Source organism: Triticum urartu, chromosome 3 (assembly GCF_003073215.2).
Source record: "Triticum urartu cultivar G1812 chromosome 3, Tu2.1, whole genome shotgun sequence".
In the NCBI taxonomy this organism is placed as follows: domain Eukaryota; kingdom Viridiplantae; phylum Streptophyta; class Magnoliopsida; order Poales; family Poaceae; genus Triticum; species Triticum urartu.
The window spans coordinates 10,299,846-10,311,139 of record NC_053024.1 but is presented as its reverse complement, the minus strand read 5'-3'; the positions used below and the strand labels follow the sequence as shown (position 1 = coordinate 10,311,139).

General features: G+C 45.2%; 1 protein-coding gene across 1 annotated transcript; it reads left to right on the top strand.

Moving 5' to 3' along the window:
* The first annotated feature begins 7,910 nt into the window (after positions 1–7,910).
* Positions 7,911–9,344, top strand: LOC125547610 (E3 ubiquitin-protein ligase SINA-like 5). The gene is made up of 2 exons (XM_048711430.1): positions 7,911–8,293; positions 8,387–9,344. The coding sequence occupies exons 1-2, from the start codon at positions 8,066–8,068 to the stop codon at positions 9,089–9,091; spliced, it is 933 nt and encodes a 310-aa protein (XP_048567387.1). The 5' UTR covers positions 7,911–8,065; the 3' UTR covers positions 9,092–9,344.
* The last annotated feature ends 1,950 nt before the right edge of the window (positions 9,345–11,294 follow it).

Here is an 11,294-nt window from a genome sequence, read left to right as displayed (position 1 = left end):
GTCATATTCATAGCAAGGGAAAAAATGAATCTAGATAATTAGTTTTTAGTGTCATGTGGCAGTTAATATAAATGAAACTAGTGCGTCATTTATTATTAGTACTAATCCTTGGCAGGTGAATATGAAACCAAAGTACTACGTAGATGATGTCTGGAGTAATCATATTCATCAGCGAGTAATCAAGTCGCTTATCTGTAAGTGTATGCATTTGTCTCGATGGTGTACAAAGTAAAGAACAACAATCATCCAGGGGAACCGGATCCTCTAACATTCTCAAGGAATGTCACGTAAACTACAGTAATCGTGACATTCCTTCTTCATTGAGAATGTCACGTAAACTACAGTAACCATGACATTCCTTCTTCACATCTATATGGTTAAGCCCAAAATGATTATAATTAATTTGCAAATTACAAATCAATTGTATACATTTACAAAAATTACATACAAACAAAATTATGGTGTAATAAAATTATTTTGTAATTTATTTTTGTACATGCTACAGTAAATCTGCATAGTAATTGCTACAGTATCTTGACATTCCTTTTTCGTTTTACACACGCATTTCATTGTAGCTTCGTGATATTCTTTGAGGATGTTAGAGGATCTGCTTCCTCATCCGGGAAGGGGCCAGACGCGGTTTGTGCACTGCTGCATTTCGACATGAACAGTGCTTGACACAGAGATGGGTGGGGAGGTAGCCCGTACAGGTCGGACCGGATCAAGTACATGGACTGCTTGTACAGTTAAAGGGCAAAAGAAGACCAAGTAATATACTAAAAGCCACGGCTTGACCGGTGAGATTCCGCAGACAGATGTCCCCGGAAACCATTGGGTATTTCTCCATGAACGACTACCGGACCGGCAAAGTAGTAGACATCGTTTCTTTTTGAGACCTTGACCATGTTGTGACTTTTTTTTTACGGGTGAAAACTTGTATTACTCAACCACAAGATGCTTACAATCATCAAAAGTTAAAGACAAAGCAACTTCAGGGCCAGACCCTAACCAATGGTTCTGCCCTCATCTCTAGCAAACTTAGCTAAACTATCACTAATATTATTCTAAATACGATTAACATGAGTAATACAAGAATTGCGAAGAGACAAGAGATGCCTAATTTCCTTGATGAGAGAAGCGTAGATTGATCTATCCTCTTCCTGGCCTACCGACGACTACAACCACTGTAGTGAGCCAAAGGCACACCACCGTCATCGCCCTCCCTCACCGGAGTCGGGCAAACCTTATTATTATAGACAGTCAGAAAGTCGCCGTGATAAGGCCCCAAAGAACCATAATAACAACCGCCACCAATGTTTCTTATGCCATGTTCTCGGTTTCCATTTATACTTTGATGCTTCGGCCGCCATGACTTGCATCCTTTTTAACAAAATATATTGTTACCGGGAGTGACTGTTTAACAAAATATAATATTTATAACAAATACATAAATTTCGGGTGGAACATCCAGATAGAGCTTTTTTTTTCAACAATGGAATAGCTTTAGATTGTAAGCCCCTCTCACGAGCAAAACATGATCAACAATAAGACTATGGGTGTTAGAATCATCACAATGTAATCTAGAGCTCGCCCTCATCGTCTGACATATTCAAAAGCGCTTCAATTTGATGGCCAAAGCCACCCCGCGCCCCAGAGCTCCTCGCCTACCTCGTTTCCGACGGAGAATCGCCACGACGACCGCGCTCGAACCAACTCCCAACTTACGCGCGCCATGGTAGCGCGGACGAGCGCAAGAGCACCCGCCGGTGCTCTCTCCCTCTGCCAGCGCGCGTCTGTGTTGTGCGTGTGCATCTGTGCTGTGCGAGTGTATGTGTGCTGGTGGGTGTGATGTGCAAGTTTGTGCGTGCTGCCGTGTGCGCTTCACCGGCGAGGAGGCGATCCTCGCTGTGCCGCACCTCCCCGACAGCTTGCACCCAGTACGTGCGGCGCCGCAAGCTCCACGTCGACCTCCTTCTTCTGTTTCTTGGCGCACGCCAACTGCTCGACGAAATGCTCAGATGAGTTAAAAGATGGAAAGGAAGAAGATTGCCATGTTGGCAACGCCGGGTCAAAACCACGCCAACTCAGCACGAAAACTACTTTTGTTGAGTCAAGGGACTAATGTTCGCCGGTATTACAGTTGAGGGACCATTTTCATACTTTCCAGAGAGTTCAGGGATGAAAAATATACTTATCCCATTTTATTTTTCAAATTTTGGGCTGAAATATGAACTGCCCAGAAAAAACTGAAAAAGTTACAGGAAAAAAATCATAGTATTGTTCTGTTTCAGCCGATTTTGCGCAAAGACCAAAGAGAGCGAGATTTCAAATTTCTATCAAGATTTGTCCAAATTTTGGGTGAAATCTTGAAGTGTTTGGAAAATTCTGAAAAATTACAAAAAAACGAGTATAATAGGATGACATTACTGTTCATTGTTCATTTTCCTAACTTGGTGCAATTATGATGGACATTCTTTGGTTGTTATTGGGGTGTCAGTTCTAGGAGTATCATTTGTTTGATCATCACATACATCCACCAAGGTAGCCTTCACCTTCTTTGTACTCCTGGGCCTGCATCACATTCATACATTGCCAAATGTAAGTTAGTTCATATTTCTCAAATTAAATATCTTCCTTATTTAATTTACAAAGAAGAAGAAAGGCTACCTATTTTTGGTGTCATTCAGTGGGCACTTCAGTTGCCTATGTCCCAACTCATCACACCTGTTGCATATATTTTTGCTACCTACTCGTTTCTTTTCTTTCTCCTTTTTCATACTCTTTGACCCAGTACCACCTTTCAAGCAACTATTCATCCCATTCACTCTGCTCCTCTCGGAACCCCTCTTGAATGTAGTTGCAAATAGCTTGAAGCCAAGGTCAACTTTTGGCCATTGACACTGATGTGTGATGGGTTCTACAACAGGCTTCTAAGCAGCCCTAAACATGTTAGGAGAGAAATTACCATGCACCTAGTTGTCCAACTTCAAGTTCATCCTTTCCATAAGAAAACTAGTGCATGCTCACCAGGTTGTCATGTGTATTGCCACTCAAGACAAGTGCAGCCATGTTCCACACAATATGTCTAAGATTATTTTTGCTAGTATCCCTCACCTCGGCCATTCTGTCAGAGGATTTACCAGTCTTCTAATGACCAAGTCCTCTGCTTCTGTTGTTTATTTGTTGAATGATAGTAGGCAGCATCTTGCCAAGAAACTCTCTAAATGTTCTCCTCTTGATCATAAGTATTATCATTTTCTCTCTTGGTGTGTAAGTTATCTCATCAATAGGCAGAACCTTGTAGTCCTTAATCCAATTATTGAATTGTTTGGATATGTCGTTATGAATGTAGTTAAACATGATGCCAATTAATTAAATTTGCACCTCATCCACAACAATGAGTGTTATGTGTCACATACTATGCGGCTGATGACTGGGTGGTAACTAGTAATCCTACCTGGCATGTTCATGTCGATCGCTTGCTTGTTCATTTTGCTTCTTGTTTGACTGCTGCAGTTTTTGCGAGGATGAACAAATGTCACTTTGTATGTAGGTTCTTGATTGTTTGTATGTGAAAAGTGAAAATTGAAGTAGAAGCTAGGACTCAGTTTCAAATCTAGTCTCTACTCTCTAATAGAGAAATTGAGAAACAGTATAACGAGACTAGTTAGGAGCCTCCACAGCCATTTGATTGTCTCAACCGTCAGATCTTTCAATCTATGATCCAGATTAGCGCTGGTCGTCTCAGTTCGCCCGCTTGCCTCACATACCGTCTCGCGGGCCGCTTCTCTACGGAATGACCTGGTCTTTCTCTCCTTAATCGGGCCGTGCAAGGCCCACTTGTTTCCAGTTCGCTGCTAACAGCCCACGTCGTACAGTTTCGAGCGCTATCCCTCCCATCGCAGTTTCTCTATTCCTCCTGCGCCATCGTAGTTTCTCTGTCCCTCCTCGATGCGCCGGCGTCCCGCCGTGGGCGAGCTTCGCGACGATGGTGCTCCTTCGAGGACTCCGGTCCCCTCTGTCCCAATCTTCTGGTCCTCTACCATGTTTTCACGTGCGGATCTTAAACATGTATTGGTTGCTTATCATTGCTATCACCTAATTTCGTTTGCGATGTGCTGTATTCATTGAACCACATGGCATCTCAAGGTTCCGGGTTGCATCCAAACAACGAGACTATCTTTGTTTGCTTCCCGCCCAATATGCTATATTGACTTTATTTACTAATTTACTGCTAACTGGTTTATGCTGATTTGTATCAGATCTAAGAATCTTGGATCCCAACTAATGGAGGGCTTGGAAGCTCTGCACGTGTAAGTATGCTATTACTATATGCCTTAATGCCGCTCTTTTTTCTATACTGTGTTTTTCTCTTCATCTCATCACTCTTTAAGATTGTAAGGGTGATAATGATAGCCCACCGCCGCTGCCCCACGCCCATGTAGATAGAAGGCGGGGATTACTTTGTCCGGCCGATAAATATCAGCAGGGCAATAGACCTAACCAGCTGCCGGAGAAGAGCTGCAAGTAGCGGATCAGCCCCATCCGCAGGAGATTGAAGTATTGTAGCAAGGATTCAAGTGTACATGTAGTCAAACGTCAGATATATGCATCTCATTGGTAAGCAAACTTTCAGTTGCCAGATCATCATATTAGTTATGGTACATACAGAGTCATCCAAAGTATTGAATTATGGGCTATCGAGAGGCATTTTTATTAGTGCTATTAGTAATTTTCTAAGGTTGCTTCATGGCCAGTTGATAATCAAGCAAATCTTAATTATTTACTTCATGCGATGTTGGATATGTAGCAATAATACATTCTGTGCAGTTTTGCAAGAATATGTGAGTACTATATTTGTTAAGGCTGGTATTTTTGGAACTTCCAGAACTCTCTTTTGTTTTTTAAAAAAAGTCACCGATGATAGAGATGCACTGTTGGCTCTATGTTCTGAACTTCTGATTTCATTTATTTCAGTACCCAGCTCATCCTTCCTGTCACCGTGGCTCATGATAGGAATTATTTGCTTAACCCATTCCAACTATACTACTACTCTTTTTCTACAAATCCAGTTTTACTAATGAAGTTTTTGTTTTAAGAAAACGGTTTATGCACGGAGAAGTGGCGTTCAGGTGGGAAGGCAGATACAAGCCAACTGATGCAATTTGTTTGCACACTCTTAATTCATTGCCTATCTAATCAAATGTAGTATCTGGTTTACAGATCACAAGGAAAAAAGAATCGATGAATGTTAGTTGCCTCCAGGTCAGGGTATGCTTGATCAAGGGCCTTTCTGAGCAACTTGGCCATTAACGCTACTTCAAGTACCAAGAATCGGCATGGAAGGTCAGGCAATTACGCTCACGTGTATACCTACTGCTTTTTGGATCAAGCTATGCATGATTAGTACTACTAATAATTCATTCAGAAATGTGAATGATATGCATTCAACTAAACCACAAATGACTGTTGAGGGATGAGCGCGGCAACGCGCGCCATTATGTTCTAGTGCTAGATTAGAACATATTGCTCATAGACAACAGGCAGACTTGCCTGCCATTTTTTGTGAAATTTAAGAGGCATAATTCTTGCAAAGTTTCTTACGATGATATCGTGTCTATGCCTTTTCCGATTGTTGTAGGGTCTAGTTGTAGGTTATAGTACATTATGCACTCAGACGAGGTAAAAAAACACACAGTTTCCTCTTAAAAGATAGGTATGTCAGTGGATCAACATTTCAATGGCGTAAATTGCAAGTGTTTCATTTTTGCCTTTTCTTATATAAAGGTTCATCTCACTTTTTTTACTGTTGTAGTTCTTGCAAGGATGACCGAATGGCACCTTGTAGGATCTTGATTGATGGTGTCTAAAAACTGAATACGCAGCATATATGACTCAATTTCCAATACTAGTTTAACATATACTGCATGTAGAAACCAGGTGAAAGTTGCCTGCCATTTTCTCTAAGATTTTAAGAGGCATATGTCAGTGGATTAACTCGCTGGCATAAATTATAATATTTCCATCTATACTTGCTCGCCTTCTGGTGTTCGTGCTAGGATTTAGGTTGTTAACTGTTGGTGCCTCAAAGCTGAAATGTAGCAGTTATGACTGAATTTCCAATATGGTGGGTAGTAGTGGAATGAGTGTCGGGAGGTGAAGCTATCCGCCTCCACGTCGTCGGCAAGCAGCTAATCGGCCGAAGATGTTGAGGCCGCAAAGCTTGGCTTCAACGGGAGGAGAGGAGAGATGGCCCTCATGGGATACAAGCGCCAGCGACCTCCCATGGGCTACTCTGCCTCGCTGCCAGCAGCGCTCACGGACATGCCAGCGTCATGGTCGTGGCAGTGGGGTGCGGTCGGGCTGGCGATCTCGCCTTCATCCTCGCTCTTGTCAAAGACCTCATCATTTGCCTCATCGATCTCCTTGTAGGCGGTCTCTAAATCCGCCTGATACTGGTGGTAGCGCCAGCGGTTCTCGCCTTCATCCTCGCTCTTGCCGAAAGACCTCATACTTCGCCTCATCGATCTCCTTGTAGGAAGGCTCTAAATCCGCTTGATACTGGTGGTAGCGCCAACGGCCGAGGCTGATGTCGCGGGCGAAGCAGTAGGAGCTCGGGAAGGCCATGGCAGGTGTGGTGTGGAGAGGAGATAAAGAGCGAGATGGGTGGATGGATGCGGCTGCGCTGCCGGCCTAGGGGTTAAATAGCAGGCGAAGGACAGGCCAGGCGGTGAGGTCCTTAATGGTGGGCGGCAGACGGACAGACGGGTGGCATCTTGATGAAGTTTGTGTCTTTTTTTGTCATGGTGATGTATAAAGCGAGAGCCTGCTTCGCCAGAAAAGGATGAGTGGCCGACTCGTGTGAAGGCTGTAGGAAATGCATTGGCATTGGCATCAAAGTAGGCTAACATGGTGATCTATGATGGTCCCGACGGCATCATCTTTACCTCATGCCGCCACTTATTCACATGTGATAATGCTCCATATGCAACACTAGAGGCTTTGCAAAGAAGGAAATGCATTGGCATTGGAATGGAGCTCGCTTCCGTTCATCATCGAGATGGATAGTGCTGAAGCTGCTGCGATGATCTCCAATCCCTGAGTTAATAGATCTCAATATGCTGCAATTATCTAGGAGATTGCAACCTTGATGAAGGGAGACAGAGAGACTGTGGTGCATGCTATTAGAAAAAAGAGTAGTCATGTTAAGCCATGAACTAGCTAAATCTCTCTCCCGTTTTGGTGAAAAAAACGCTCATGTCCATCCGTCACAGCGAACCTGAATGACTATTCGATATGCTTGAGCCGCCTTCGGACTCGCCCCGCATGGTGATCTTGGTGACCATGTGGCGGTTGTGGCACGTCCGCAACGAGATCACAGATGATGCGAACCCCCCCCCCCCCCCCCCCCCCCCCCCAAAAAAAAGAAAGAAAGGACGCATGCATGCCCAAAAAATCTTTCTCCACCCCAAAACTAGTGGTTAAACATTGCTTTGTGGAAAAACTGCAAATCAGACAGAATATTATTTCTTGTTTTTTGAAATTGGATAGAGGTTCCTTGCTCAACTGAAGGTGGTTTATTGGATGAAGCAACAATAGTTTTGTACATGTGGCAGTCCGATCAAACAATACAAAAACAGTAAAAAAGAACATGAAGGATTTTTAAAAAGATTTTTTTAAAATAACACGTAATCGAAGTTTAAATCCAATGAAATTAGGGGGAAACTAGAATCTGAATAGAAATATTCGGAAATCCCAAAAAGAAGTAGAAAAAAGAAATGTGCACGAGCCAGGTTTTGGCGGGCCAAGTTTCAAAAATCAAAAATTGAAAGGAGGAGCGGAAGATGCCTCTGTCTCTCCTTCACGTGGCCACTCCCCACCCCACCCCACCACCCCACCACCGATACCCATGGTTGCCGATTTGAGGTAAAAGAGCTCTGCACACCCATTTGCTGCCCTGAACAACCACCCCATCCTCCTCCCCTGCCCCCTCGTCTATCCTGCCATCAGTCCTCACGGCCGCATTAATTCCCCTTCCCCTCCTCTTCGCCGCGCCGGCAACACGATGGTTCGCACTCGCGGCGGCAAGGAGAACTGGGTGTTGCCCCCAGACGCCGGCGTCCCTCTCGGTGAGGAGGGTGTGCAGCTCAAGGAGGAAGACGGGGAGACAACAGCGACGGTGATGGTGGCCGCCGCCGCCGCCGCCCCGAGAGTGGAGATCGTCGTCGACTTCGACAAGTCCCTGCTGGACTGCCCCCTCTGCTCCTTGCCGCTCAAACCTCCCGTCTTCCAGGTACGTACTGTAAAATGGACCATCTTTGCTTTGTTTCCTTGCTTGATTCTCCTTCTTCCGTCTCGCGCACACAATAATTTGCTTCTTGGGCAGTGCCCGGCGAAGCACGCGGCGTGCGGCCCCTGCGCCGCGAACCAGGCCAACCAGTGCCCGGCGTGCGACGGCGCGTACGAGCGCGACGAGGGCGCGGACCGCTACCTCATGGCGGTCAGGGTGCCCTGCCCCAACCAGGCGTACGGCTGCGGGAGCTCCGTGGTGTACTGCATGGTGGGCGACCACCGGCTGGTGTGCCCGCACGCGCCGTGCCGCTGCCCGGAGCCCGGATGCGGCTTCCTCGGTGCGCCGCCCGCTCTCCGCGTCCACCTCGCCGAGCGCCACGCCTGGCCCGTGACCGACATCGCGTACGGCTCCGTGCTCGAGGTCCAGATGCAGGGGCGGCGGCTGCTGTCCGCGGAGGGCGGGGAGCGGCTGTTCCTGCTCGTGGCGAGCGAGCGCGGCGTCAAGGTGGTGCGCGTGAGCGCGGCCGTGGACGAGGACGGCCCATCGGCGTCGTGGTACAGGTGCAAGGTGTGGGTGCACGCGCCCGTGGACACGGACACCGGCCACATGGACGTCCTCATGCTGGACGCCAAGGTGGAGAGCTGCGCGGTGCCCTCCGAGGAGGCGGCCATGGGCGCCGGTGGCAGGTACCTGCCGGTGCCGTCCGACGTGCCGGCGCCGGAAGGAGGAGGGATCGTCATCCGTCTCCGCATCGACAAGCAGGTCAAGGCGAGCAGGAGCCCCGGTTCCCGTGGCTGATTACTCACTTGGTCACCTTCGTCTCTTTATTATCTATCTATACTCGCCTTAACCTGGAGTACTATATATACTGTATTTACCATGGTTAGACATTGGCGATTTGGTAGTGAACTGGTGTGGTAGTGATCCAAGGTTGGACCTTGGTTGGGCTCTGATTGATTCTGTCCATGGCAATGTTTGCCATTGTATCGCGTAGGCCATATATGCGGCTGATGACTGATAAACTAGTAATCCTACTAGGCCCGTTCTCGTCGATCGCTTGCCAGTTCATTTTACTCTACTTGTTTGACTGCTGCAGTTCTTCCGAGGATGAGCAAATGTCACTTTGTAGGATCTTGATTGTTTGTCTGTGAAAACTGAACATAAAGCAGCTAGAAGCCAATAGTCCATAGTAGAGAAATGAACACATACTGCATACAGGCAGAAGGCAAAGTAGCCTGCCATTTTCTCAAAACTGAAAATGTGGCAGTTGTGACTGAATTTCCAATCTAGTGGGCGGGTAGTAGTGGAATGCTAGTTTAGCTGGTTTGTTGCTATGTAGGATCTTTATTGTTGGTGTCTCAAAACTGAATATGTCTTTTTCACAACATAACTTGAGGAGCAGTTTGTACAGTAAAATTGGAGTTTAGCTATCTATTTTTACTATGTAGATGATTGATGATGTTCTTGTTTCTGCATGCATTGCATATCGTTTTTACTAACTGAATGTTGCACATTCCTCTTCCTAAAAGTGCATCAATTTAGCTGCTTTCCTGTTTTTTATTGGGAGTAAAAGCAAGAATCTTTTCTCCCTGGATAGTAACAGGGCAAGGGTGAAAGTTGCATGCTGTATTCTCTGTAATTTAAGAATGTCACTGGATCAAAAATTGCAATTATTCCTTTTTGTTTTTCAGTACTTGTTTGGCTCCTGCTATTCGTAGCAAAATGGTACCGTGTAGGATCTTGATTGTTGGTGTCTGAAAACAGGATTCATAGCAGTTCGGACTCAGTTTCCAATCCGGTGATTTGTAGTGATTGTTGCTGCTGATTGTTATGTGAAATTTTCTTACATAGCACGTTTTGTTTCCTCTGCTGATGATGGGCAAATTTTGTGTTCTCTGTTGCGAAAGTAGTAGCGCAGACTTAAAGCAATTGATCGATGCCATGAAAGTGCCATGTTAAAACGAAATGGATGGCTGCAACGAGTCCATCAGCAACCAGAAAAGAGAAAGATGAGGGTGGATTTGTAAATTCTCATTGCTACTACCAGATAACGGCTGCACCTTCATATGTCCAGCAGGTTCTCTACTAAACCACTCTATCACCTTGCACTGATGGTCGCCGACCAATTTCGGTTACAACAAACCTCTAAGGATCTCAATGGCACAAGACTGCCGGTTCATGCTACTCGCCGGCGGAGACCTATGAGCATAGCTTTGCACTAGTTCTAAGAGATGCACCACCTCTATCTTTGTGCTATCTAATTAATGGCAGTTCTCCAAGAACATTGTGAAAGTGGGCGGTAATTCACAACGAATCAAATTACTGATGAAACCACAAACCAATCAAAATAAGAGAGTAGGTGTCATGGTCTCTCATGCCTACAGCAGCAGAATAATTAACGAGTGCAATAGATAACCTCGATGTGTGTGCATGTCGTTCAACAAAATATATGAATTAAGAGGCCCAATTCAGAGAGACCCCAAATCATTAGTACTTAAATCAATCAATCGTTCAGACATGTCCGACCTGAACCAAAATTTGATAAGGCCGGTAGTAACATAGATAGAGCATGTATAAATACTGATCAGAATTGAAACCAGAATAACCAGCTAGCGAATTGTGGCTCGCTCCAGGTCTGCAACAAATGGGTAAGTGAAAACTGATAATTGCATCACTAGATTTTTATCATCAAAAGCTTGATTGCACAGAATATGTTGCGAAAAGTTAATCAGTCAATGAACATGAGCGAGCAAGGACATAAGATACATTACACGCACCCCTTGGCATATTTTTATAGAAGGGCAGAAACACGGTTGAATAACAAATCCAAGACTGCATCAATCAGATCATGATTGTGTATCAACAAACCAAAGAGTACCTAAACTAAAAGGTTTCCATCACAGAACGGAAACATACTAAGATAATGAAATCAGCAGACTTGCTTAAATAATAATTTCACTCCTAAAGCGGGGGCACGCATGTAATGGAATTTATGTAGCAT

Bases quoted from the DNA above. Each gene is read 5' to 3' on its own strand.
- LOC125547610 (XM_048711430.1), top strand. From the start codon at position 8,066: ATGGTTCGCACTCGCGGCGGCAAGGAGAACTGGGTGTTGCCCCCAGAC. The intron at 8,294-8,386 runs GTACGTACTGTA...CTTCTTGGGCAG, and splicing joins TCAAACCTCCCGTCTTCCAG to TGCCCGGCGAAGCACGCGGC.